Source organism: Furipterus horrens, unplaced genomic scaffold (assembly GCF_987537825.1).
Source record: "Furipterus horrens unplaced genomic scaffold, mFurHor1.1.pri manual_scaffold_13, whole genome shotgun sequence".
Lineage (NCBI taxonomy): Eukaryota > Metazoa > Chordata > Mammalia > Chiroptera > Furipteridae > Furipterus > Furipterus horrens.
Genome location: NW_028327183.1, coordinates 19,016,528 through 19,043,914, shown reverse-complemented (window position 1 = coordinate 19,043,914; position 27,387 = coordinate 19,016,528). Strand labels below are relative to the sequence as shown.

The 27,387-nt window shown below is 43.5% G+C and overlaps 1 protein-coding gene across 1 annotated transcript in view; it reads right to left on the bottom strand.

Moving 5' to 3' along the window:
* Positions 1-790: 790 nt before the first annotated feature.
* Positions 791-27,387, bottom strand: part of HYDIN (HYDIN axonemal central pair apparatus protein) — a 280,489-nt gene continuing 253,892 nt past the window's right edge. The window contains exons 70-83 of the mRNA XM_090260317.1: positions 27,067-27,214; positions 26,416-26,623; positions 25,703-25,924; positions 24,001-24,170; positions 22,047-22,245; positions 20,164-20,322; positions 17,189-17,466; positions 15,684-15,903; positions 13,841-14,053; positions 13,085-13,248; positions 12,107-12,257; positions 3,450-3,680; positions 2,847-3,071; positions 791-1,405 (exon numbers count right to left, since the gene is read on the bottom strand). Of these exons, the coding sequence (XP_090116443.1) occupies positions 923-1,405; positions 2,847-3,071; positions 3,450-3,680; positions 12,107-12,257; positions 13,085-13,248; positions 13,841-14,053; positions 15,684-15,903; positions 17,189-17,466; positions 20,164-20,322; positions 22,047-22,245; positions 24,001-24,170; positions 25,703-25,924; positions 26,416-26,623; positions 27,067-27,214 (3,071 nt within the window). The 3' untranslated portion in view covers positions 791-922. The remainder of the gene's footprint in view (positions 1,406-2,846; positions 3,072-3,449; positions 3,681-12,106; positions 12,258-13,084; positions 13,249-13,840; positions 14,054-15,683; positions 15,904-17,188; positions 17,467-20,163; positions 20,323-22,046; positions 22,246-24,000; positions 24,171-25,702; positions 25,925-26,415; positions 26,624-27,066; positions 27,215-27,387) is intronic.

Below are 27,387 nucleotides of genomic sequence, written 5' to 3'. Positions count from 1 at the left end.
TACAAATGGCTACAGTTTAAACATATCAAACTGGGATGTGGTCCTTCCCTGAAAGTAGATGCCTGACTCACCTGCAGCACTAATGGCCAAGTGGGTGTTTTGATCCACAGCACTGATTCTCAACTCTGCTGTACAAGTCAAAAAATGATGCCTCATTCCCCTCCATCCCCAGATCAGTGAAATCAGAGTTTAGGGAGTGGGAGTCTGGACCAGAGTTAGGCGATTCTGATGTGTTGATGGGTCAAGAATCACTGCTCTACAGGCTGACTGCTGTGCACAGGGCTGGGGTGGGGGATTGGGGTCTCAATTAGTGTTTTTCCAGGACCCAGCCTTCAGTGAGAACCTTCTGTGGTGAGCAGATATGGAATTCAGAGATGGAGGGAGCACCCCTGGCCCCTGGCCCTGCAGTGATCGCCCTAACTGTATCTGCTAGTTGCTTTGAAAATAGTGACTTCTTTGGCTTCTATGTGAAAGCAGAATAAAATGCCCCATCAAAATAGGGGCTCTTTAAGCCATCATGGATTTTCAAAAAGAAACCACGTGCCACAGTGTCGTGCACTGCTAAGTGCAGTACAAAGGTCATGAGAGTGACACATTTGTGATCTTATTAAAAATGGGGATTATTTACATAGTACTTGAGCTTTGGGGATATGTGAAGAAACCAAATTCAGAGACTTGCCCTTGCAAAGTAAAATATAGTAAAAAATAATGTTTTGTATAGTTACCACATTTAAAATGGAATAGATATACGTATATTTGGAATGCATTTAATATGGAAATAAAAGCCCTATAATTGATTGAGGAGGGTAAAACAGTATGTTTAGAATTCTGGTTATTTTCCCTATTCACCAGGCTAGAACAATACATAGATATTAAGGCTGAGGAGATGGCTTCCTCTTGGTGTAGCTGACTCTGGTTACCACTAAGGGGTGATCCCCTTCAGATAATAAACCCATTTAATTCTTGTTTCTCTGCCTTCGCCGGGAGGGCACACCACAATCAGCTTGCTGGTGATGGGTGTTTTGCTGCCTGATGGGTTTCCGTCGAAGTAGACTGTGATGTTGTTGATCTTCTTGGGCCGCACGGTGTCTATGGCACGAACGGAGAAGGCTGGGTTCTCCACTATGAAGGAGAAGGTGACCGTTTGGTAGAAAACATTCTTGAAGGGGATGACTATGTTGTATCCAGCTCGGATCAGGAAGGGACCTTGTGGCTTGGGGGGCAGAGCCATTCCGAAGAGGGGGATGACATACTCTCCTCCCGTCATCGATGACAGGCTCAGGATGCCCTTGGTCTCACCCAGGTGGCTGGGCTCAAAATAGACTTCCACACTGACCTCCGTGCCCCCCTGAGCTCCCGGGGCTGCGCTAATGACCTTCTCCATGTGGAAGTCTAGGCAGTCGGTCTGAAAGGGGAATAAATACATTTGGCTCACCGGGATCCTGAAGGGTACACCAGAAGCTCAGGTCCATCCCCCAGCCCCTCCCCCTCAGCCGGGCAGGTTATAAAAAAGCTGTGTCCTAATAACTCCTTTGAAAATAGGTACTACTAATTATTACCCCTATTTTACTACAAGGAAACTGAGGCCAAGAGATACTGAATAACTTGCCCTAAGACACAGGGCTGGATTATGCTGGCATGGTAGTCATGGGTGCTGCTCCCCCACATCCACCTCTTCTTTCCTTCATGCACATACACAACTGTATGTTCTAAATCTTCATGGATGGGTGAGACTGGTTCTCGGCAATTAGTTGCAAGAAGTGAAAGGTGTCACTTCCACACGGGAGCACCCAGTTGCCGGTGCGTGTCCCTGCGGGGTCTATGGTATTATGACTGGAAACATGTGAGCTGGTGGTTGCCCTTCAGCCTGGATCTCTGAGTGGCTGTGATGAGCACAATCCCCTGCTGACCCTCATTGGATAGACAGCGCAAATGGGACACAAACCTTTGTGCCTTTAAGCCACCGAGGTATCAAGACTCTTTGTCATTCCAGTAGAACCTAGCTTCTCCTGGCTGATAGGACTGATCAAGAGCCTTTGCCTCTGACTGCAGCCCTGAGGTTAACCGGGCATGTGGCCATGCAGTGGAAGGGCTACACCTCCTTGCTCCCCATATTGCTAGGTGTGGGCCTGTGCAGTTTCGTTCAATGGAATGCGAGTGGAAACGGTATATGCAGTCACCCCTTTGCCCTTGTAGCTGGCTAGAAGGTGGATGTCACGGGAAGCTGTCTTGGTTCACATGGACCAAAGCAACTCTCTACAGAAGGAAGAGCATCAGGACAGGAGTGTGGGGGCCTGATGTCCTGGAGCTACCATTCCAGCCCAAACTGCTGATGCCCACAGTTATTTGAGAGAGAAATAAACTTCTATTTTGTTGTCATTTTGGGTTTTTGTTTCAGGAGTTAAACCTATATTCCAACTTTGGTTTTATATTACATGTTTTAAAATTCTCCATAGCAATTCTGTGAGGTCAGGGTGTTATCGACCTTTAAAGATAAGCTTTGAGAGCTTTACTAAGTCATTCGTACAAAGAGTCAATGTGAAGACAGGATTCAAATCCAGGTCTGTTGGCTTCCACGGCTTATACTCATGACCATTAAGCTCTACTATCTCCCTTTACTGACCACTGAGCACGCAGTGGGAAGCAAACCCCACCCCACCCCCCAGTTTGTTCAGATAGAAAGTCTTTAAGGAAGAATCCAGGCCTTGTACTATTTACTTCTAGCTGGGAGTTTCCAGGCTCTCCTGAGTTTCACATTTCTGCATCCCCTGTGTCCTCCTCCCATTATTTTTGAGGTCAGACTTCTGGGAAGGGAAGGGTATGAGGGTAGGGCAGGGGCTGCTCACCCTGCAGTAGTATTCTGTCTTCTGCCGGGTGTAATTGATGATCTTGGCAAAGATGCTCTGGCCGCTGCCAAGAACAGCCTGGAAGTGGATGGGCTTTTCAGGCAGTGCTGGCAGAGCCTTCAAGTTGAGTTCATATTGGTAGTAACCCAAATCACTGTTGTGCAGAACTAGTCTCCCAAAAGTCTCTCCAGCTCGCAGGGGCTGGAATTCAAAGGAGAACGTGCCCTGCAAGGGAAGACAGAGGCCCCCTGTGATGCTGAAGGTCCTGCTTATCCCCTGCCACCCAGAGACCTCAGAGCAGGTTGGTGTCAGAAATTGTGCTTCACTAGCAAATGCTCATGCTGATCTTGAGCCCAGGAAACATCTGTCCAGACCAGCCCACTACCCCCCACACCCTGTACCCTTTCTAACTTCCTCTGATCCAAGTATTTCCAGATCTGGAATCTCTGAATCTAAAAATAGGTACTGGGTCCTCTCTCAAAGCACACAATAGACTGCTGCCAGGGCTGGCCCCCCCTCAGGGATGCGAAATGTGGATCCAGAGGCGTCATGGGTAGAGCCTGTATCACAGCTATCAGGGACCCCTGGCAGCTGGGGTCGTACCTCAGAGTTAGCTGGCACCACAAACTGGGAGGGAAGGTTGATGTCAGGCACCCTGCAATCCACGGCGAAGGTCACCAGGTAGGGCAGGGGGTTCTCCACCTTGACGGAGGCTGATGTCCTTTGCCGCACGGGGCTCACCATCTCGATGGTTTTGATGATGCCTGAAGGGATGACCCTGAAACTCACCATGTAGTGTAAGAACTCATTGGTCACCTCGTTTCGGAATATCACCTGAGTTCACAGGAGAGCGAGAGGAAGCAGAACAGAGGAGAGGTGTTAGCTGGGGGGTCCTTCTCTCTGTGACCAATGCCTGGGCACATGAAGCACGGGTACCAGGCTGACATGGGTCCTCCCAGCCTTTCTGAGTCCCTGCCAGCCACCTTTCTCTTTAGATATTCTGCTCTGGTTCTCTCCAGCTGACAGCATATTACATAGCTTGGGTTTGCTTTAGAAGAGCCAGAACAGCCTTGTCTAGTGCTGCAGGTGAAGGTCTCCCCAGTCAGCTGACTGGCCCTGGAGAACAAGCAAGACCTTGAGAGGTTCATGCCGTAGTGGGTTTCACTCCTATTCCTGTTGTTGCTGGAATAGTTTGATGATGGTGATTGATGATGATGATGATGATGATGACAGCATCTAACACTGAATGATTACCGTGTGCCAGGCACTAGAAGTACTTGTTTAATTCACACAATTTTTAAGCAACATTATTATTCCCCTCACCATTTTTTTTTTTTTAAGGATGAGGAAACTGAGGCTTAGCAACATTAAGTATCTTGACTTAATGTTGAGAAGTGTTAGAACCAGGATTTGAACCCAGGTTGGACTGATTCCAGCGCTCACACTTGTAACTGCAGTATTATCGTCCCTAGTTATTGACAAACTGCTCACCTTTTAATGTTCTTTTCCCAGATGACTGAGGATGTAGCACATTTTCTCAGGTGCTTATTGGCCATTCACATATCTGCTCCGTGAAGCAGAGTCTGTTCAAGTGTTCTGCCTTTTTAAAATACTTTTGGTTGTTTATCTTATTGTTAGGTGGTAATAGCTCAACATATCTGGCTTTTTACTTTCAACCTCTTTCTGTCTTTAGATTTAGAGTGCTTCTGATGTCCTCTGTCTTTTCATTGGAGTGTTTAGTCTTCTACATTTAAAATAGTTACTTATATGTTTGGGTTGGACTCTGTCCTCAGGCTATTTCCATCGGTCTCATTTTTTCATTCATCTGCTGCTATTTTCCTGTGTTCTGTTGGATCAATGTGTAATCTTTTGTAATATATTTCCTTTAATGGCTTCTTAGCTATATAGTATTCCCTCACTTATCACGGGTATTATGTTCTAGACTCCCCTGCGAAGTAGGAACCTTACATTTATTCTACACTCTTAAACCTACATAACTTTAACAACATACGTATACAGTACCACAAAATCCTGCAATGTAGCAAAAAATCCGCGATAAGTAATTAAATATAATATTTTTTAAAATCCCGTGATACAGTGAGGCTGCGATAAGTGAACCACAATGTAGAGTATAACAGATTTTTAGTGGGTACTGTAGAGCTGACAACATGAAGTTTTAACTTGTCAAAATTTAGAGCCAGTATTTCATTACTTCCTACTTTACAACTGACCCTTTATGTTTCCTACCTCACACTTCCCACCTCACAGATGTAATAACCTTACTAAAGTATAATTTCATTGGCCAGTCCACCCATCTTTTGTGCTTTGTCATATCTTTTACTTCTGTGTATTTAAGAACATCCACTTTACAATGTTGTATTTTCTATAAACTGTCAGTTGTCTTTTAAACAAAGCTATGAGAAGAAAAACATATTTTAATATTTATCTACTTATTTACCATTTTTAGTGCTCTTCTTCCCTTCCAGCAGACCCAGGTTTCCATCTGGTATCATTTCCCTTCAGACTGAACAATACCTATTTGCATTCTAATATTGCTAATGCATCTGGTAATGCAAGTCTGCTGGCCATGAACGCACTCATGTTCTTTTATCTGAAAATGTCTATTTCACCCTCAGTTTTAAAGGATATTTTCAGTGAATAAAGAATTCTGAGTTGATTGTTTTTTTCCCTCTCAGCATTTTGCAGATGGCTTCCTTATTTTTGAAGAGAAGTCAGTGGTTATTTTTATTGTTGTCCCCTGTATGTAATAGATCTTTTAAATCTGGTTGTTTTAAGCTTTTCTTTTTATCTGTGGTTTTCAGCAGTTTTACTACGATGTACACAAGGTGTGGTTTTCTTTGTATTTTTCCTGCTTGAGGTTTGCCAAGTTTCTTGGGTCTGTAAATAATTTTTTAAAAATGAAATCATTTCATATGTCTATGGGCCATCTGGATGTCCTTCTTGGAGAAGTGTCTATTCAGACCCTTTGCTCATTTTTAATTGGATTGTTTGTCTTCCTGGTGTTGAGCCATATATGTTCTTTATATATACTTTGGAGATCAAACCCTTGTCTGAGGTATCATTGGCAAACATGTTCTCCCAAACAGTCAGTTCCCTTTTCATTCTGATGATGGTTTCTTTAGCTGAGCAGAAGCTTTTCAGTTTCATAAAGTCCCATTTGTTTATTTTTTCCTTTATCTCCCTTGCCCAAGGACATATACTGGCAAAAATATTGCTGGGTGGGATATCTGAAATTTTCCTGTCTATGTTTTCCTCTAGGACATCTATGGTGTCACAACTTACATTTAAGCCGTTTATCCATTTTGAGTTTATTCTGGTGTATGATGTAAGTTGGTGGTCTAGTTTCATTTTTTTCACGTACCTGTCCAGATCTCCCAACACCATTTATTGAAGAGGCTCTTCTCACTCCATTGTATGTTCATACCCCTTTTGTCAAATATTAATTGGCTGTGGAGACTTGGGCTTATTTCTGGGTTCTCTATTCTTTTCCATTGATCTATGTGTTCTTATGCCAGTACCAGACTGTTTTGGTTACGGTGGCCTTGTAGTATAGTTTGATATTGGGTATTGTGATCCCTCCTACTTTGTTCTTATTTCTCAAGATTGCTGAGTCTATTCGGAGTCTTTTTTGATTCCATACACATTTTTGAAATTTTTGTTCTAGATCTGTGAAATATGCCATTGGTATTTTAATAGGAACTGTGTTGAATCTATAGATTGCTCAGCATCACTAGCCATCAGAGAGATGCATATTAAAATCACAATGAGATATCACCTCATACCTGTCAGAATGGCCATTATTAATAAACCAACAAACAACAAGTGCTGGCAAGGATGCGGAGAAATGGGGACCCTAGTGCACTGCTGTTTGGAATGCAGACTGGTGCAACCACTATGGAAAACAGTATGGAATTTCCTTAAAAAACTACAAATGGAACTGTCTTTTGACCCAGCGATTCTGCTGCTGGGAATATACCCTAAGAATTCCAAATCACCAATTCAAAAAGAACTTATGCACATCTCTGTTCATAGTGGTGCTATTTACAATAGCCAAGTGCTGGAAACAGCCTAAGTGCCCATCAGTAAATTAGTGGATCAAAAAACTGTGATACATTTACACGATGGAATACTATGTAGCAGAAAGAAAGAAGGAACTCCTACCTTTTGCGACAACATGGATGGAACTAGAGAGTATTAGGCTAAGTGAAATAAGCCAGGTGGTGAAAGACAAATACCATATGATCTCACCTATAAGGGAATCTAATGAACAAAATAAATGATGAACAAAATAGAAACACAGGAATGGAAACATGGAACAGACTGAAAGTGACCAGAGGAGAGGGGAGAGGGGGATAATGGTGGAAAGAAGAGGAAGGGACTAAAAGAACATGTATGAATGACTCATGGACATGGACAACAGTGTGGAAATTGACTGTGGGAGTGGGGGTGGGATGGGCAGAGGAGGGCAAAGGGGGAAAAATTGGGACAAGTGTAATAGAGTAATAATAAAAATGATTTAATAAAACATCAAATTCAGGAAATTTTAGCCATTATTTTTTCAAATAATTTTCTACCCCATTCTCACTTTCTTCTCTTCTAGCTCATATTACTCATGTATTAGATCATTTTATATTTTCTCACAGGTTCCTGAGGCTCTGCTTGTTTTTCCTCAATCTTTTTTCTCTGTTCTTCAGATTGGAAACTTTCTACTGATTTGTTTCAAGTTCAATGAAACTTCTCAGGTCTCTAAGCACATTCAGTAAATTTTTCATTTCAGTTTGGTGTATTGTTAGTTCTAAATATCCATTTGGTTCTTTTTATAGTTTATATTTCTCTGCTGAGATTACCTTTCCACTCATTAAGACCATATTTTATTTAATTATTTAGAATATTTTCTTTTAGTTCTTAAACGTGTTTATAATGGCTGCTTTGAAGTCTTCCCTGATAAATCCAATATCTGGCCCATCTCTGAGTCAGTTTCCTTTGAATGTTTTCTTCTGGGCTGTGGGTCACATTTTCCTGCTTCTCCACAAGTCTAGTAATTTTTGTTTGTGTACTGGACACTGTTGATGATCATCACTGAGATTCTGGATTCTGTTATCTTCCTTATAAGAGCGTTGATTTTATTCCAGGAGGCAGTTCAATCACTAACACCTTAAATTTGTGTAAGTTTGGTTTTATACTTCGTTAGAGCAGATATGTGGAAAATACAGGGTGTTCCTCAAGACCTTCCAACTTGGTGGGACTTAATTTCCAAATTTTGTCTTCCTTGCTGATCTTGTAGGTGCTTAGTTTTAGGCTTTTTCAGGCCGGTCCATAGAAAGTCTTATCCTAAGGGCATGGTCCTTCCTCTGGCCTTTCTGGTATTTCAGCTGGGTCTCCAGGGTTAATGTGGTGATGTTATGGCAACCTCTCTACTAGGCCAGACCTCCAATGTTCCCCAGCACCCATTAATGTAGTGTACCTTTATTCCTTTATTACTCTTGTAGCAGCTGCTCTCTGGGAAATCTCATGTATTCTCCTCCTGTGCACGTGTAGTCCAACCTTCAGCCAAGGACGTTGAGAAAAAGTCCCATATAGACTTTTGTTCTCCTACTCCCTCCATATCCTGCCCCCTCCTCTTTGCTGCCTTACCCTGTAGAAACCAGCTATTTCATCTGCACCAAACTCTGATTTCTGCCTCCTCAGTTCACTGGGGCTGCTGCACTTTGCTTAGATTCCAGCTCACTGCACTGAGGTCAGGAAATTGTCTCTGGGCAGAGAGCCAGGACAATCATGGGGACTCATCTCATAAATTTCCTTCTGTGATGAATTACAGCGTTGTACTGCTTGTTTTCCAATGACTGAGAAGACGTGACTCAGACATTTTGTCCAGTTTTATGCTTTTTTATAGTGGGACTACTCTATCATAACTAAAAGTGCTTTTGCTTTTAAAAAACTTTGTTGTTGTTATTGTTAATTTTAATACATATTATTGTAAAGAGAGCCTATGATGTGGGTTCATTGTCATTTTTACTCAAAAATCTTTATGCTTCCATTTTAATACATATATTTATATCTTTCTGTTCACATCTACAGTTTATGAATATCTCTATTCTCTACCCACTTGCTCTGTAAATGAGAAAATATCTCTTATTTCCCTTGCTCCCAACAAAATAAGAACATATTTTTCATTGCCTTATTTTATTCCTACACTTGCTATTTCCTGTCCTGAGGTCATATGAAGTATTTCAGATTGCTTTTTAACAATTACTTGAAATTACTTATCAATTTAGTTTAGATTCTTTGTTCAAGGTATCCTTATACTTTCCTCTTGGATTCATTTACTTATTTTTAAATTTTTGTTAATTTAAAAAGTTTTAATTTTGTGGGGATTGTATATATGGGTGGGTTGAATCCTTGCATGTTTAAAAATGTTTCTGTTTTGCCCTCATAATAATTTTGAGTTCTAGATTGAAAATTATTCTAAGTAGTTTGAATAGCTTCCTTCCTCCATTGCTTCTTATATTCAGTGTTGCCATGAGAAATCAGATGTTACTGTACTATTTCCCTTTTTTCTAGAATAATTTAGGACTTTCTCTTTTATCCCAGTTTTCTGAAAAATTGTTCTCATGTATTTAGAGGTGAATCTTTCTTTCATTGAACGTGTTTGACAACTTGGTGGGTCCATTCAACTAGAAGGCTCACTTTCTCCAATAGCCCTGGAAATTTTTATCCAATTAATTTTTAGGGCATTTTCTTCCTTCTATTATCTTGCTTTTCTGTTTCAAGAGCTCCCCTTAGATGGATATTAGGACTACTTGACTTATATTTTATGTCTCATATTTCCTATTATTAAAAAAAAAAACAGCTTTATTGAAATACAAATCACATTCCATACTACTCACCCATTTGAACTATACAATTTAGTGGCTTTTAGTATATTCACAAAGCGCTTATCTCATTTGTAATTACAGTCATAGTCCAATTATTTGATTTAGAACATTTTCACCTTCCAAGAAAGAAACCCTGTATCCATTAACAATCATTCTCCATTTTTTCATAACCCATCTCTTCTAGACCTAGGCACCATTAATCTACTTTCTGTTTCTATAGACTTGCCTATTCGGGAAATTTCATATAAATGAAATCATACAATATGTGGTCATTTGTGACTGGCTTTGTTCCCTTAGCATGTATGTTTTCAAGGTTCATCCATGTATTCCATGAATCAGTACTTCATTTTCACTTCTTTTTATTGCCAAGTAATCTTCCACTGTATTTATCCATTCATCAGTTGATGGACGTTTTCATTGTTTCCATTTTTGACTCTCATGCATAATGCTGTTATGAACATTTATGTACAGGTTTTTGTGTGGACATATGTTTTCATTTATCTTGGGTATATACCTAGGACTAAAATTGCTCAATCATATGGTAACTCTATGTTTAAGCATTTGAAGAACTTCCAGATTGTTTTCCAAAGTGGCTGCAATATTTAATATTTATCCTCCCACAGCAATGGATCCAATTTCTCCACACCCTCCCCAACATTTGCTATTATGTCCTTTCATCTTGCCAGTTCTTTGTGCTCATGTGCTGAAGTCTGGTCATATTACTCATCTCTGCCTTTTAACTGAGTCGTACTGAGTCATAATCTCTTCCTCAGAGTCCATTATACTATTCAGCTGTCCTTTATGGTTTTCTATTCCAAATATCCTATTTTTCATTTCCAAGGTCTCCAATGGATTCTCTTCCATAACAGCCTGTTCTTATTTCATGAATATGATTATCTTCCTTTATTCCCTTGAGTATATTTATAATATTTACTAAAAGTCTTCTTCTGTTTGCTTTAATAACTCTTATCTCAGGAGTTTTTATTTATTGAGCTGGTATTTCTATTGCACGGTGGCTTTTTCCCCCTTTGGGTGTTTGTGATTCCTTGATTTTAGCCTGTTTGTGAATGTGGTCTGAGTGGAGCAGCCTGCCTCAGTGACTGTAGGAGAAGAGATGACATGCTGCTGGGTGGGTTTTCTAATATCTCTTCTTGAGGAGGAGATGTGTTCCTAGGTTCTATTTTTTCACTTTAAAATCTTTCCCTAGGTAATTCCATTCTCCATATAGTTGTAAGTACTATCGATAAATGGGTAATTCCTATAGATTACCTTTAGCCCTGACCTCTCTTGTGAGCTACTAATCCACATGTGCTGCTTTTCTTCAAAGAACTTACCTCATTTAGTAATAATGCATTCATTGTGCAATTATTTGATTAATGTCCATGTCTCTTCGCTGGACTGTGTGTTCCATGAGAACAGGGACTGTGTCTAATTTTGATCATTGCTGTGTTACCAGCGCCTGGTATATGGCACATACAGTAGTCCCTCTGTATATCGTGGTTCACTTATTGTGGCCTCACTGTATCGCGGGATTTTAAAAAATATTATATTTGATTATTTATCATGGATTTTTCACTCTATCACAGGATTTTGCGGTACTGTATACATATGTTGTTAAAATTACGTAGGTTTAAGAGTGTAGAATATGTTTAAGAACATAAGTAGTGTTTATAAAAGTGTGGAAAAGGTTAATAAGGGAGTGGGAAAGGTTAATAAGGGACTGGGAATGGTTTATAAGTGTGTGGGAAGGGTTTATAAAGCCTTAAAATATATATAAATACTAAAATAAATGTAAGGTTCCTACTTCGTGGATTTTCACCTATCGTGGGGGGGGTGGGTCTAGAACATATTACCCACAATAAGTGAGGGAATACTGTATATTCAATGGATATTTATTGAACGAATGAATGAATTAGGAAAAACACCTCATATGTGAAAGACCCTGTGGTGTCTTGGGGTAGATGGCTCTGAGTTGAATCCTGGCTCTGACATTACCAGCTATGTGTGTTGAGTGCTCAGAGCAATGCTGGAAAGTCTATAAACACTCAGAAAATAGGATAGTCATTATTATTGGTCTGGTATTTGCTGGTCCAGAGTTACCTACTGCATAAAGATTTTCATTATTCTGCTGCCTTGAAAACTTGGCATGGGCCTACTCATGATGGCTGGCTGGCCTTGCAATCTGGTGTCATCTTAAAGAGGCTGGGAATCCTGCATGCCTTTATCAGGTCACTCTAAACGGTCAGCCCAACAGGACAAGAGTAGGCTGGCTATGGAGGACATCTTCACTCCCTAATACCAGGACTGTCAACCTTGGGGTCAGACCTCCAGGGTTCCAGGGCAGTGCCTTTGACATGTGGATACCTTTGCGCTGTATAGTCCCTCCTTGTGGGAAAAGAAATTCAGCTTGTAGTCTTTCTTGGATCCAGACAGCACATCAATGTAATCAAGGCCCCTTAGGGTGACACTTAGGTCTGGCTTCTCTGGCTTCAGCATTTCCACAATGGCCCGGAATCTGGAGGAGCATGGGAGCACAGGAAGGGGGGATAGAGAAAATGAGGACATTGCCCAAAGGAAAAAAGGAAAGGTGTTCTCTCTACTCTTGAATTTATATAAAACACACAGGTCCAGGGTTCTAGTCTTCACTGTCACTAATAATGACAGTAACTAATTACCATTTACTGACCACCTGTTATATGCTAGCTACCACTAAGTCAGTGCTTGCATGTATTATAGGCATTTAATCCCTGTAATGTGTGTAGGAGGCACATATCATTACTATCTCCATTTCCCTAGTGAGGACATGAGGCAAAAAGAAGGAAGGTAACATGTTCAGGTGAGATGACTGGTTATTGGCAGAACTGGGGTCTGGGCCTTCACCCACAATGATAAGCAGGTGGACTCTTCTCCCAACCCTTGGCTCCTTCATTAGTTCCTCTAGTCCTTGCATTCGACTCTACTCCCACTGCAAGTACAAGATCCAAGGGATGTTCTTCTCTGGCCAGTGACTTGGGTATTAAGACTGAGCACTCAATAATAACAGTCATGGTTATTGTTATGACAATAGCAATAGCAGTAATGATAGCAATAAAAAACATTTATGGAGCACTTATTTTGTGCCAGGCACTGTTGTAGGAGATTAACAAGTAATCAGCTATTTATAAATAGCACTAAACAGAAGAATCTCTCTGGAGGCTTAGAGTTCAGGCAATGCCTGGCCACATGAGGGAATTTTGTCTCTGAACCTTTTAGCCAATGTCCTGTAGAGAGCCTGACCGAGGGGAGATCATGGAAGGCCTCTCTCTGTCTCCCCCACCCCAATCCCTTGCCTCACTCCCTCACCTCTGGGGCTTGTTCAGCCAGTTGGTGATTGGCAGGAGCTCAGTGTAGGGCGTCTTACATGGCACTTCACGGTAGATACTGGCCACAGCTTTGGGGAGCTCGGTAGTCCCGTGCAGCGCATACAGCCAGCCTGTCCCATCTGGCAGGGGGAAGAAGAGGGTGCCCTAAGAAGAGGAAGAAATGCGGTCAGAATGATATAGAGAGGCCTTTATTAGGTACGTCTCAGGCATGGCAGTCACAGGACTAACGGAGGCTCTGCAAATGGGCATAACATTTTTGGAAAGCAGCTTGTTTCACGAGTCATAACGATATTCACATGTATTTGAACCAGAAATCACAGACAAGGGAACTTACTGAAGAAAAATCCCTCCAGGGGAAAAAATTATGTACATACATGTGCATGATTATTAGAACCATTTATAATATGAAAATTTGGAGATAACTTAAATGTTCAACAACTGGAGAATGTTAAATAAATTATGGAACACTCATTCCATGAAACATTAGGCAATCGTTAAAAATGATTATTACGAAGACTACCTAATTAAATAGAAAAATGCTCATGATATAATGAAAAGGGAAAAATAAACAGAATGAAAGATTGGGTATGTTATGATGGCAAACAAGGCTTAGGAATAGGAAGATAGGTCAGCTTTTGTTCTAACATTCTCTGAGCTGCCAAACTCTGTCTCTTCACCTCTCTCACACAACCTCTCCTCCAGTCATGCCAGAAAACTGATGAGGTGCTCATCCTACCTGATGCTTGCGGTTCTCCAAGTTCATGGTGCGGGGCTTGTAGGTAATCTCATAGGGCTTGTTTTGCTGATGGGGCTCCAGGGTGATGAACCCAGGTCCCTCCCAATGCTCACCCTCAAAGATGGGGTGGAGATTCCAGGTCTGATTGGTGCGATTTGAAAGCAGGATGGTCTGTGTGTGCTTGGAGCGCACCTGGCAGGTGAAATTTACAACCTGGAAGAAAACAGGCATCTTATACAGGCAGTGGAATTTACAAATCTGGAGTTCAAAGCAAGGTTCAGGATGAAGACACATATTTGGGAGTTGTCAGTTAAGCAATTTCTTTTTTTAGGTGAAGAAACTGGATGAGATTATCCGGAAGTAAGTGTATTTAGAAAAAAGAAGCAATTTAAGGACTAATTCCTGACTGGCACACTCAAATGTAAAGAAGAATAGGAAGACAAGTTGAGGAGAAGCAGCTCATCAGATAGGAGGAGAACCAGGAGAGGGTGGTCTCCTGGAAGCCACATGAAGGAACTGTCTGATGGAGGAGATACTTGTTCAAGGTGCCAAATGCTATATCAACAGGTCAAGTAAGATGAGGGGTGGGAACTGGCCATTGACAGTAGCAACATGGACCAATGTGGTATTGGTGTAGAGAGTCAACTAGATTGATGGACAAGAATAGAGTTCAGCAACAGACCCACACATATATGATCAATTAGTTTTTCACCAAAGTGCACAGGCAATTCAGTGGAGAAAGGATAATCTTTTAAACAAATGGTGCTGGAATAATTAGATATCCATATACAAAAAAGAATTTTGATCCATATCTTGCACTGCATACAACAATGAACTTTAAACAGACTGATGATCTAAATGTAAAACCTGTGTCCTGAATATATAAAGAGCCCTGAAAAATCAATAAGAAAACCAAAAACCCAATTAAAAATAGAAGATTTAAACAGATATTTCAAACAGATATTTCAACCAAGAATATAGAGGGATGGCAAATAAGCACCTGAAAAGGATTTTAACATCATTAGTTGTTAGGGAAATGCAAATTAAAAACCACAATGAAATACCATTACATACCTATTAGAAGGGCTAACGTTAAAAAAAAAAAAAGGACAAAATCAAGGGTTAGTGAGGATGGGATGCAAATAAAAATGTCAGACATTACTAGTGGGAATGTAAATGACACAATCACTTTGTTAAAAACAGTTTGATAGGGTCTTAAGAAGGTAAACATATACCTATACCCTATGACCCAGCCATTCCACTCCCAAGTGTTTATCCAAGAAAATGAAAGCATAAGTTCTTGCCAAGATTTGTACACGCATGCTTCTAGCACACTGTATGACTCCATTTACATACCATTCTTGAAATAATTCAATTACAGAGATGGGGATCAGCTGTCCTTTTACCACAAGCAATGTTGCCAGGAACGCAGCTGGCAGTGCACTGTTAGGTGTCTAGGAGCAGAGCTAGCAGAGGAATAACCCAAGGCTGTTGTTTTTTCAAACCATAGTAAAGGTGTTCACCCTTTACTCACAGCCTATAACAGAATTTGATCTAGCCAGAGGTGGCAATGCAAGCTTCCTTGAGAATGTGGTGCTTGAGTTGAGAGCTGAAGAATATATAGGAATTAAATAAATAAAGAGGGGAAAACGAATATTCCAGCAGTGGGGGTAGCATGTGCAAAGGCCCTGTGGGGAGAGGGAGCAGGTCTGAATCTTTGATGTGGGTACTGAGGACTGTTTGAACAGAGCCATCTGTTTCTGGAAGGCCTGGCTGAGTTCACTCGAGTGGCTTGCTAGGCCCACTCTGGCCACTGGCCCATGTGTGGGCAGCACTTACTGACCTCTTTCACTGCGGGTGGTCCCACACAGACTCCAGACAGGGTTAGGCTCAGAGGAGTGCCTTCCTGGATGAAGCAGAGCAAATGTTTATAGAGACTCTCCTTGCCCACCTCCGTGGGATGGTAGGTCACTTCGAAAGAAACTTCCATGCCTGCAGTGATATAGCCTTCTTCCGGGCTGATGGAGAAATGAGGCTCAAATTTTCTGACATCCCACTTAAACCTTTGCCAAGATAAAAGGAGACAAAGATGATAGCTTACTAGTATCCTGGGCTTATCCTCAAGGCTCTTGAGAATAAGATACTCGGGGTTCACCCCTGGTGGACTCCATGGGACTTGGGAGGAGGAAGATTGCTTGGTAAAGCAGAGGCAGGTGGGGACAAGGGTCAAGTCTCTCCTGGGTAAGATTACTCAGCTCCCTTTCTAAGCTGAGCAGAGGCAGGTGGGGACACAGGCCATGGTCACTCAATTACATTGATTTGGCTCCCTCTCGGAGCTGAGCAGGTGGGAAGTGGCTGCATATTATTTTATTGCCCACAGTGACACATCAGGGGACATACACATGAACATGCTTACACATGTGCACAAAAGTCTGTATAGCTAGAAAGTGGCTGAGCTAGGACTGAAACTCTCCCCCAACTGTGGCCTTAACCACTCCCTGAAATGCCTCTCAGGTCAGATCCAGGAGGGAGGAGACAATCGCTTTGTGTAAGGGTTGCATCTGCTCTGGTGGAATTGGGATCCAATGGCCCTGTGTGGTCATTCCTCTGTGGGCTGGCATTTGGTCCAGGCCGGAGACAGGGTGGATGGTGCAGACCGGTGTGCGTCCATTGCCAGGGCCGCCACACTGCACCCTAAGGGCACTGTTCACACTGAGTCTGTGTGAAGGGTGCCCCCTGCAGCTGTGTGGCACACGGCCTGTAGAGCTTTAGTGGTATGACTGAGTAGTGACTGGGATGGGCACCTGCTAGCAAGAGGGAAGAGCCTGGAAAGGCGAGCTGCCGTAGGTGCACCTGGGTTCCAATCCCATCCTTCTCACTTCCTGGCTGTGTAACCCCAGGCAAGTTGCCTGACCTCTTTTGAGCCTTAAATTCATCTGGGAAAAGGGGACAATATAATACCTTCCTTGGAGGGTTCTGGGGTAATCAGATGGGATCTTCTATGTAAGAATAGTCAGCATTGCACCTGTGCCCAGTAAGTTATTGCTAAATGCAGGATTTTGGGAAAGGTACTTACTCTCTTTATACCTCAGTTATCTCACCTGTGAAATGGATCAGTCATAGCATTGTTAAGTGGGAGGAGCCATGGAAAGGGCCTATAACAGGCGCTGAGCAAATGTCCTCTATCATGTCAGTTTTAGTACTCATGGGAGTGGGGTCACTGTGGGGAGGCCACCGCTGTCACATTTTGAGGGAAGGAAGGAGATGCGGAAGAGGGGGAAAGAGATAAAAAGTGGCCACACTTGTAAGATAAATGTCTTATCTTACAAGCTCTGCTCCAGCTCCTACCTTGCACCCACGTCGCCTGTGTTTAACATGAGGATGCGACGCGTGGCCTTTGTCTGAAACACGACTGGCCCAAAAGGGATGTGCTGCTGGTCCAGGGAGATCTCCAGAGCCTGGCAGCACCCGCTGAGGAGAAAGAGGGGGCGCAGGAGCCCCATGCTTTCCATGAACACTTCCTCGGAGAAGGGAGGGACACGCTTCTTCGGGGCAAAGATGACTTCCAGCTTACGGACTTCTTTGGGCTTCAGAGTGATGTTGCTGAACGGTGTCAAGGTGATAACCTGGGCAAGATGACAACAAGGCTCCAGCTGAGGGCGGGGGCTTCTGAGGTCTCCGTTCCTGGAGGTTTTGCTGCGGGGGCTGCAGCAGCCCAGGGGTCAAATCTCACGCCTGCTGTCTCTTACCGCTGTGTCACGTTTGGCAAGTTACTTAACTCATTCAGATCATCTATATAAAATGTGTGGCATGTCATAGGCATTCAGTAAATGCTAACTTTCTTTCTAACCTCTTGTAAATAGCCCCTACTCTCTGGTGGAGGAAATAAAAACACTCAGCACTCTGGGGTTTTTTTGAGGGGCCCTCCCCTGGTCCCCACATCACACTTCCCAGTGTGCTGGTCACAGTGCCGATCCCTGGGTCCCGCCACCCGACTGGATCAGTGTCCTTGGAGGAGCTTGGAGCCTGCGTTTTCAGAGTGCTCTGGGTGCCCCATGTATCCCAAAGTTGGAGAACTACTGTTTGAATTTGCATGGTCTTCTCTCCCCTCTTTGTCCTGGTAAAGGCAAATCAAAGTCAGTGTTAAGGAAGCCAAACCCCTTTTCGACCTTGAGCTCCCTTTGGTACAGAGCTCTGTGCAGGCACCAGAAAGGGGACTGAGGCAGCAGGGGCTGAGATCATGGGCTGAGGAACTGCAACAGCACAGTGATCCTTTAGATTTCTCTTAACACAATGGTGTCGGGAGCTAACTCCTAGGTGAGGGTGTCAGCACGGGTCACTCTGGCAGCTTGAGTTGAATCTGATCAACCAAAGAAGCAGAATAGGCATGGCCAGACTATTAGGGGCCCTGACCCACTGGGACTGAGGGCTTTAATGTGGATTAATGAGGAATGGGAAGCAACAAGTTTGCCCTCCTTCTCCAAATGGCAAAGTGGGCAACACGAGGTCCTGGGCTGAGCTACCCACTGGGTCTCTTGATTTGACTGGCCTTTCACATCTGATTTTTCTGTATCCTGCATTTCCAGATGGTCCACAGTGTTCCTGTCACACCGAATCACATATGGCTTTCCAAAAGCACTGACTCTTTCCAGGCTCTATACCTATAACTGCCAGAAACACCATCCCTAGTCTGTATGCCTGGGAGTACCTCTTCATCCTGTAAAACTCAGCACAGACCTCCCTCCTCTATGAGGCCTTCCATGGCCCCCAACCCTTCTTTGAGCAGCCCCCTCCTGATCCTATGGGATGTAATTAGGATACGATGAGGTCATGAGAGAGAGACCCTCATGATGGGAGTAGACACACCAAAGAGTGCAACCTTGCCTGCTCTCTGCTATATGTGCACCCGGTGAGATGGGGGCCATGTCCAAGCCAGGAGGAGAGCCCTCACCAGAGACAGCGGCTGGCACGCTGATCTCAGACTGCCAGCTTCCAGAACTGGGAGAAAATAAATGTGCTGTTTAAGCCACCCAGTCTGTGATACTCTGCTATGGCAGCCCAAGCTGACTAAGACACATCTTTATATTTTTAGCACCTGGCACATGTTTACTGAGTAAATATAAGAATGAATGGAGTGAAGGGATGGATAAGTTCACGCTTGGAATGAAGCACACTTGGCCCACTTTCAAGGGGCCATCCAAATACTGATGAGTGAGATGGGGAGCAGGCAGCTGGGACTGGTAGCTTCTCCATCTAGGGAACTCGAGGACATGGTCAGGAACAAGCATGTGTCTTTCACACAGCTGATGGGAGTGGAAAGGGGCAGATTTGTGATGTGTTTTGAAACATACTCCTCTTTTTGACCCAACAAGCCCTCTTCTAGGAACCTGCCTTAAGCAGAGAGCCATGGACGCACGCAAAGCTTTGGTCACATTGCTTTACATTGTTGTTTAAAATATAAAACATTAGAGACATTTGAAATGAGCAGAAATAGGCAACTGGTCTATCTACATAATGGAGGTAGAAATGAACACATGGCATTGAAGGACATGGAAACCGTTTATGATAGATTTCTGTATGGTTTCAAAACACTATGAACATTGTCATTTTATTTTTGTAAAAAAAAAAAAAAAACGGCAGAGGGAAAAACCTAGAAAGATAGGCACCAAAATGTTAAATGATGATTTCTGGGTATGAGATTACGGGCAAAATTGTTTTCCTTTATGATTTTCCATAGTTTTTTTTTTTTTTTTTTAAATATTGATATGTATTTTTTTATTTGTTTGTTTTATTTTATTTTTTAGAGAGAGGGGAAAGGAGAAAGAGAGGGAGAGAAACATCAATGTGTGGTTGCCTCTCACTCATGCCCCTAACTGGGGACCTGACGTGCAACCTAGTAATGTGCCCTGACTGGGAATCGAACCAGCGACACTTGGCTCGCAGGCCGATGCTCAATCCACTGAGCCACAGCAGCCAGGGCTTGATTTTCCATAGTTTTTTAATGTTCTACAATGCAGAGCTCTGTATATTCACTAGCATCCACTGACTCCATCATCGAGTCCCATTCTCTTTCTGTTTTACTCTGTTGCTCTTCAAAGGTATGCAGGCTCCCTAAGCCTGGGTCTCCTAAAGCGTAAAATGGGAATAATAAAAGCACTGACGCTGGACTGTTTCTGTGGAGACGAACAGAGGCGGTACATGGGGAGCTGCTCGAATGTTTTGGCACATTGAAGGTGCAGGAGAACCTGAGCTGTCTGTTGTTAGCAAGGTCATTTATGTCTCCAGAAGGCATGAGGAGGCCACTGGGAGCCCCGAGCACCAACCTTAGGTTCCTGGAGTTCTGGAATGGAGAACAGGACTGACAGGTTAAATGTGAGCTGGGCTTGGCTGTTGTTCATGATGGAAACCGTTTTTTTCACAACCTGTCCTGGCAGGACAGCTCCTAACTTCACAATCCTATTGGCTGGATCTAGGACTAAAATCTGTGGGACAAGAAAGACAGCAGGGAGGGAGGGTGTGTCAGTTAATGAGAAAACAAACATCTTATGCCCACCCTGGTGAGCTGGGGGAGGTCTCTATCAGCGTCCCTCATCCTTCACATTCGATGGGCATTCACTCACTCACTAAACATTTATGTGCATAAAATGCCCACTAAACAACAATTACATAATTACAATTGGGTTAAGAGATGTAAAGGAAAAGCTTGGGGTACCTGGAGAGCATACTACAGAGGGCTGAGATAGACTGGGGATCTGGGGACCCCCCCAAAGGCATATTTACCCTGAGAGGTAAAGGAAGGGTAGGGTCTACTCAGCATGAGTTAGGGTGGCTGTGCGATAGGAGAGCATCTCTGGGGAGGAGCAAGGCCCTGAGCTGCAGGGAGTGGCTCAGTCAAAGCTTGAGGCTGGGAACCAGGGAGACTTGAGAAGATTAAGTCTAGAGGGGTGGTCAGGTTTTAATCTGGAGCGAGTGGGAAGCCAGTGAAGCACAGAGTGACCCAATCGAGTGTGTATTTTGTGAGAGAGCTCAGCTCGGTCCTCTGTGGAGACAGACTGGAAGAAGGCATGAGAGAAAGCCTTGAGGTGGGAGAGATGATGGTGATTTGAACTAGAATGGTGGTGGTAGAGGTGGAAAGGTGAATACATTTCAAAGTCCTCATCAAAAGCACTAAACACAATGTTGGCATGGGTCAGATGAGGGTCAGGCTGGGCACTGACCCACAATGAGCAGCACCCACTGGTCACTGTCATTTAATCAGTCACTAAACTGCACTCTCTCCCTCCAACTGTCTTTATATCCAGTCCACATGCTTCCATTTTGTCTAAAAAGTGAGTCTTCAGCACCAGCCTGTGAGATCTTAGAAGTCAGAGATCGTATTTAAGTTACCTCTGGATTTTCCAAAATTGCCTAATATATAATGGATGCTGAATGAGCGAATGAAAGAAGGAAGAAATGAATGAATCAATGACATCACAAGACCCTGTCACTGGCTCATGCACAGACACACCAGGTGGCATTGTCCTGTTGCTCCTTTGGCTTGATGGGAAGGTAGCCAGGAATACACCCCTTCCATTTTCTCTTGGTTGCTGAAATGTCCCATGTATTCCTGAGAATCTTGGAAGATCGCCATTAAATGCAAATACTCCCACCAGACAGACACTCAAATGTTTACCAGACATGGGGAAGACAGGGATTAGCAGAGGAGCGGACCATTCCCTTTTTATTAGGAGCGCCCGGTAAGAACGCGTGCTTTCGGTGAAATCTAATTCTGGGGCCCGTGGCTGGTGGGAGAATGTTAATCAATGTGGTGTTAAGGAGGGATGTTCCATAACTGAAACATATGCCTGCATACGTTGCTTAAAACAAATCTTTCCTATTAAACCTGAAAAAAAAAAACATGCCCTCAAGTGGGAGAAAAAGGACATGCTTGGGATCCTGCATCTGAGAGTCTCAAACTTTCCTAAGAAAAAGAGTGTTTCCCACTGCCGGTGCTTACTGCCTCTATCCTTTGATATAGTAGAGTTGGGTGTAGGATTCACTTGAGTCTGATCTGACAATTCATCCCTCAGTTGGGATTGCCGATCTCTGGTACAGCAGCTGAGGGGCAGGAGGTGTGGAGAGGGGAGGCAGGTGTGGAGCAGGTGGGCCCAGGTGGCAAGGGCAAGAAGGAGGGTGCCAGTCCCAAGATCTCCCAAACCTCTCTTACCTTCATTTCGGTGCCTTTCCCTTTGATTTCAACTACTTGTTGTGAGAGCCCATTGATTTCAAAGGGGATGAGTTCTCGATAACTGATACTTTCTCGAGGATAAAAGGTGATTGGAATCTCCAGGGTCTTCCCTGGCTTTATCACATCAACACGGAAGTTCACCTCAAGGTAGGTGGTATTGGTGTACAAACAATCTATGCTGGAGAAAATCAGGAGGAAGGCGTGTAAGCTTTGAGGAGGCTGACCCAGAGGGACTGACTTGGTCCCCTTATCTCTCGGAGCTTGGTCCTGATGGCTTTCCTGCCCTGCTGTCTGTCCTACAGTCATAGAATTTAAGGGATGAAGGGGACCACAGCAATGATCCAGCCCACATTCTCCGGGGCAAAGTCAAGTTACTTACCTCAGATCACACCCTGAGATCCTGGCAGAACCAAGCCTCAAACTCAAAGTCCGATGGCCCTCTGCCCAGTGCTCTTCTCACTCTATTCATCCTGTTTCTTGATAATGCAGTTCATGCTTTGTACCTCTCAAAGAAGGAAGTGCTTCCTGAAGTAATTCGGTGGCAGAGACAGTGGAGGGGAGTATGTGTTCTGGGGTCTGACGGATAGGAGTTTGGATCCAGGCTCTATCACTAACTAGCCATGTGACCTCAGAAAAGTTACTTAGCCCATTCCAGTCTCCGTTTTCTTATCTGTAAAGTGGGGTTGTGATAGCTACTTCATAAAGTTGTTGGGAGGATTAAGTGAGATAAAGTGACTAAAGCAGTCACTAAACAGGCCACAGAAGAAACATGCCATAATGGTGAGCAGTTGTTATTCTTATTAATTGCTCTACTGCAAGGCGTCTTTGAAGATCATGCCCACCCTAGTCTACCTGTGGGTAGGAAGGCACCTAGACCTCTCTATTACAATGTCTCCTTGTCTGCCTTCCAGTACTTAGAGAAGTAGTATAGCTAGGCCACTAAATAGAGCTTAAAGCTGTAAACAAAGTAGGACTCATTAAATTAAATCATGCAAGAAAGAGTGTAAGTAGCAACAATTTTTAATTAGTGACACTTTCGTAAGTTAGTATTCAGGATCACCACCACCTCCACAACATATAATAATGAAGCATTTCTTGTGTTCCAGGCACTATTCTAAGTACTGCCTCTAGATGAACCAATTTAATCCTATTACTATTATTATCTCCTACTTTAGGTAATGAGACAGAGGCACAGAGAGTTTAAAAAATTTTCCCAAGGTTACCTAGGGAAGAGCTAAGATTTGAACCTAGACCTATGCTACCCAATGTGGCTGTTTAAATTAAAATTAAAATTAAAATTCAGTTCCTTAGTTTCACTAGCCACGTTTCAAGTGCTCCATGGCCACATGTAGCTAAAGGCTGCCACAGTGGCCAGTGCAGATATATAACATTTTTGTCATCAAAGAAAGTTCTATGGTGTAGTACTAATATAGAGAGCTTTGGATAAACACAGGTTCCTTGGTCAGTTTCTGGAGATTCTGTTTTGTTCAGTCTGTAATAGGGCCCAGAAACCTGGAATGGAACATTCTACACAGGATGGTTCAGAGAGTGGATTTGAATCAGAGGGCTTAGGCTCAGTAGAGATCTACTATTTTCTGTAAGATCACTGGCCTGGAAAATTCACTTTTTAACTCTCTAAGCCTCAGTGTCCACATCTGTTGCACGGGAGGAAAATGGAAGCCATCAAACCTGCCATCAGGTCATCTGGCATTGCCCTCCTCACTCCAAGAAGAGGGTTTGTAGCAGAGAAGCTCATGGTTATCCAAGCATCAGTATTAGTGGTAGGGAAAGGAGATTCAGGATTCATGGCCCCTGTGTTTCACTCATTCCCATAATCCTTCTTTTTCGGTCATGGCCTGACTTCACTGTGTGAAAGCGGTAGGTCCCAGAAAGAGCTGCAGGGTCATCTGGAGGCTCCGGGAAGCCTGCTTACCTCATAGCCGTTTCCTCCTTGTTGGTGATGACCAGGGTTTGTTTGTGTGGGGGCATCCCTGCTTGGTAGATGAAGCAGGTCCCAAAGTTGTGGCTGGTGAAGGAGAAATGGACGGCAGGGCTCACGGCACAGCCTGTGATGCTGCACACAAATGTCGGGCCGTGGCTTATCTGTGGGGAGGAAACGGCAGGTGGAGCGTGGTTAGGAGAAGTGGGAGAAGAGGGCCCTTAAGTCCTCAGGTAAAGGAGGGAGGCAGTCAGTGTTTTAAAAAATACAGGTCCCAGGGTTCCATCTGCAGAGATTCTGACTCATAGGTTAGAAGTTGGTTTATTTAAGAAAAGCAAGGTGGGCTACGCTGCAATCAGACCCTACACTGGCTCTTGCTCTGCTCCTGAAGCAGTGATTTATCTTGAGAGCAGAGGGGTATGACAGGGACTTAGTCACTACCCAACATTTAATTCCCAAAGTTTCCTTATCAGCAGGACTCAGATTGGCTGTCAATGTGGTAGGTGAAAATACTTGATTTCCCATTTCTAAAACATTTTAAAAGTTAAATTTATTGAGGAAACATTACATAGTAACATTATATAAATTTCAGGTGTACATTTTTATAATGTGGCATCTGTGCATTCTATTGCGTGTTCCCCATCCGAAGTTTAGTCTCCTTCTGCCGGCTTGTATTTGAACCCCTTTACTCTCTTCATCCTCTCCCCACCCTGTTCCTCTCTGATGACCACCATTCTGTTGTCTGTGTCTCCAAGTCCATTGTTGTTTGTTGTTATGTTTGTTTTGTTTGTTCATTTGTTGCTTTTTGTTTTGTATCCCACAAATGAGTGAAATCATAGGGTACCTAAATGTCCCTTGATGGATGACTGGATAAAGAAGATGTGGTACATATACACAATAGAATACTACTCAGCCATAAAAAATATTGCAATGGCAATATTTCATGGGTGGATCTTGAGTATATTATGCTAAGTGAAATAGTTCAGGTGGAAAAGGACAAGAGCCATATGATTTCTGATTCTTCCTTGCAGCTAACAGTGGCCATCAGACATAGTTCTGGTCATCAAGATGTAAACAAAGGTGTTCTATTTTGAATAAAGGGTCAAAGTCTTGCTGGGGAAGTATTTTGCCTTCAGGTTCTTCCCCTTGTTTCCTTCCACTCTGCAATGTAGACAGATAGGGCTGTGGGAGGGATTGTCATCTTGTTACCACGAGGTCAAAGGCCATTATGCCAAGGGTGAAAGGGTTAATTTCAAGAATTCTGAAAAAGTTCATTTTGACAGTTTTTGCCAGTGTTCTCACTGCTATAGAAGAGCAGCTTTTCAGAGGTCCTTCTCTGCCATCCCTGCTGACATCACAATTCCTTGGTTTTTCATTCAATAACTTAGAAAACGTGTACATAATTCTCTCTCTCTCTCTCTCTCTCTCTTTCTCTCTCTCTCCCACCACCTCCCATCTATCTCCCTTATTTATTTTAATGGCTGCATGATATACCAGTGCATGGATGCTCACCTGCTTCTCAATGGACACTTACTCATCAGGCACCTCGCTTGAGGACATTCTTAGAGACTATGAGACTATCTCCAACACATCCACTCTCCACGGTGGAGAAGACCAGAAACTCTCAGGAGAAGTAATCTTCCAAGACAGAATGCTGTGAGTGCTTTCAGTGTTGGACAATGCTAGGTGGTCTCACCTTGATTCTGAGTTCCAGGCCTTTCAGGATACACTTCTTAAACGGGTGGAAAGACAGGAAGGCAGGGGCACTCTGCCCCACATTCACACTGCCACCAGCAGGCGAAAATTCCAAGTACTGCAGCAGGGCTTTGGGGCCAGAGAGCTCTGCCTGGAAGTTGAAGTTGAACTTCCCAGTGTTGATAAAGGTGAATTCACACTGGACACATTCATTCAACACCACCTGAGGGACAGAGAACAGAGCGGTGTGTTGAGTGAATGCAAACCATGGCTCACTCCTCTGGGATAAGAATAGGCAACATGTTGGGGGAAAATACCTTTTGGGAAATAGAAATGGAAGATGATGTTAGTGAGGTGAGGATCATTAAATTAATGTGGCCAGATATTTCAGCAAGAGCTGATAAGTGTTGCCCCGCACCCCCACCCCCAATCTAAAGAGTAAGATAGCAGTTTAATTCTTAGATCTCCATTGGTAGCCAAACATCCTTCCTGTATGTTTAAGACAAGCATTCTTCCCCTTCCCTACCATCTCTCCATCCCATGAAAAGTAAAATAAGAAAAGTGTTCACATCAAAACCATACACAGTCCTGGTATATTTCTGTTCTCCTGATCTCCCTGGCATGTAGAACAGAGATTCAGCTAATATTCACTGGAACTGCCTTTCCCAGCCAGTGTCCAAACCAAGAGAGAGCAGAGTCCTCTCACGCCTTTACCTCATAGAAGTTGACAATCGTAGTCTGATTGGGAGTCAAGAGAGTGACTGAGCCAGTCCTGTCTTTGCACTTGACCTCCGCATTCATACTGAAGCCCTCAGCCTTGACATTTAAGGTCAAAGGGTAGGCTTTATTTTTTACATTGCAGATCAAATTAAAGTTCACATCTCCTTCCTGCTTTGGTGTGAAGAAAATATCGATTGGTAACCTGGTTGGGGAAGAAGACAGCAGATTAGCTGACTAGGCCACCTGTTAAGACCTGCTAAAGAAAATGAGCCCAATGAGTTACCTGATATGCTATGAGTAAAAGGCATTATAACTCCAAATTACGATGAATTTTGAACATTTTTTCAGGCAAGGCAGGCCATGGTTTTATGGATTCACAAATACAGTAGGTGGCAAGGAAAAGAACAAGTATTGAAAATATTGAAAACAAGGGTTTAAAAATCTCACTGCTCCACAATTCATCAGAGGAAGGAACAGCGGGGAATAAGGAGGACAGAGATGGAATTGCTAATATCTAAATTTCAGAGTTGGAAGACTGTACTGTAAAAGGGGCCCTCTAAGGGAAGGAGAGTCTCTTGGTTGGCAGGCTTGGGACTCCTGCGGTGTTGGGAGGGTGAAGTCCTGGGGGCCTTCCTATTTCCTTACCTGGACAGTGGTGGGAGCCAGCCTTCCATGGGACAGACAACCAGGCTGTTGCTGAAACCTTCTGAATATCGGGAGTTGTCCTGGAAGGCAAAGTTGAACCCCTGCTCCTCCCTGTTGATGATCTGCACCATCTCCCTGGCTTCTTGGCCTGAGGAGGAAACACCAGCCCTCAGGGGAGGCCTCAGGCCAGCTCCTGAAGTGCCTCAGCAGATACTGCTCTGCAGGCGAGAGGAAGCCTTCTTCCAAGAGATTCTCCAGCTTCTCTTCTTCCTTCTTCCAAGCTCCTCAGCTTTGGACTACCCTCTTTCTTCCTTTAGCTCT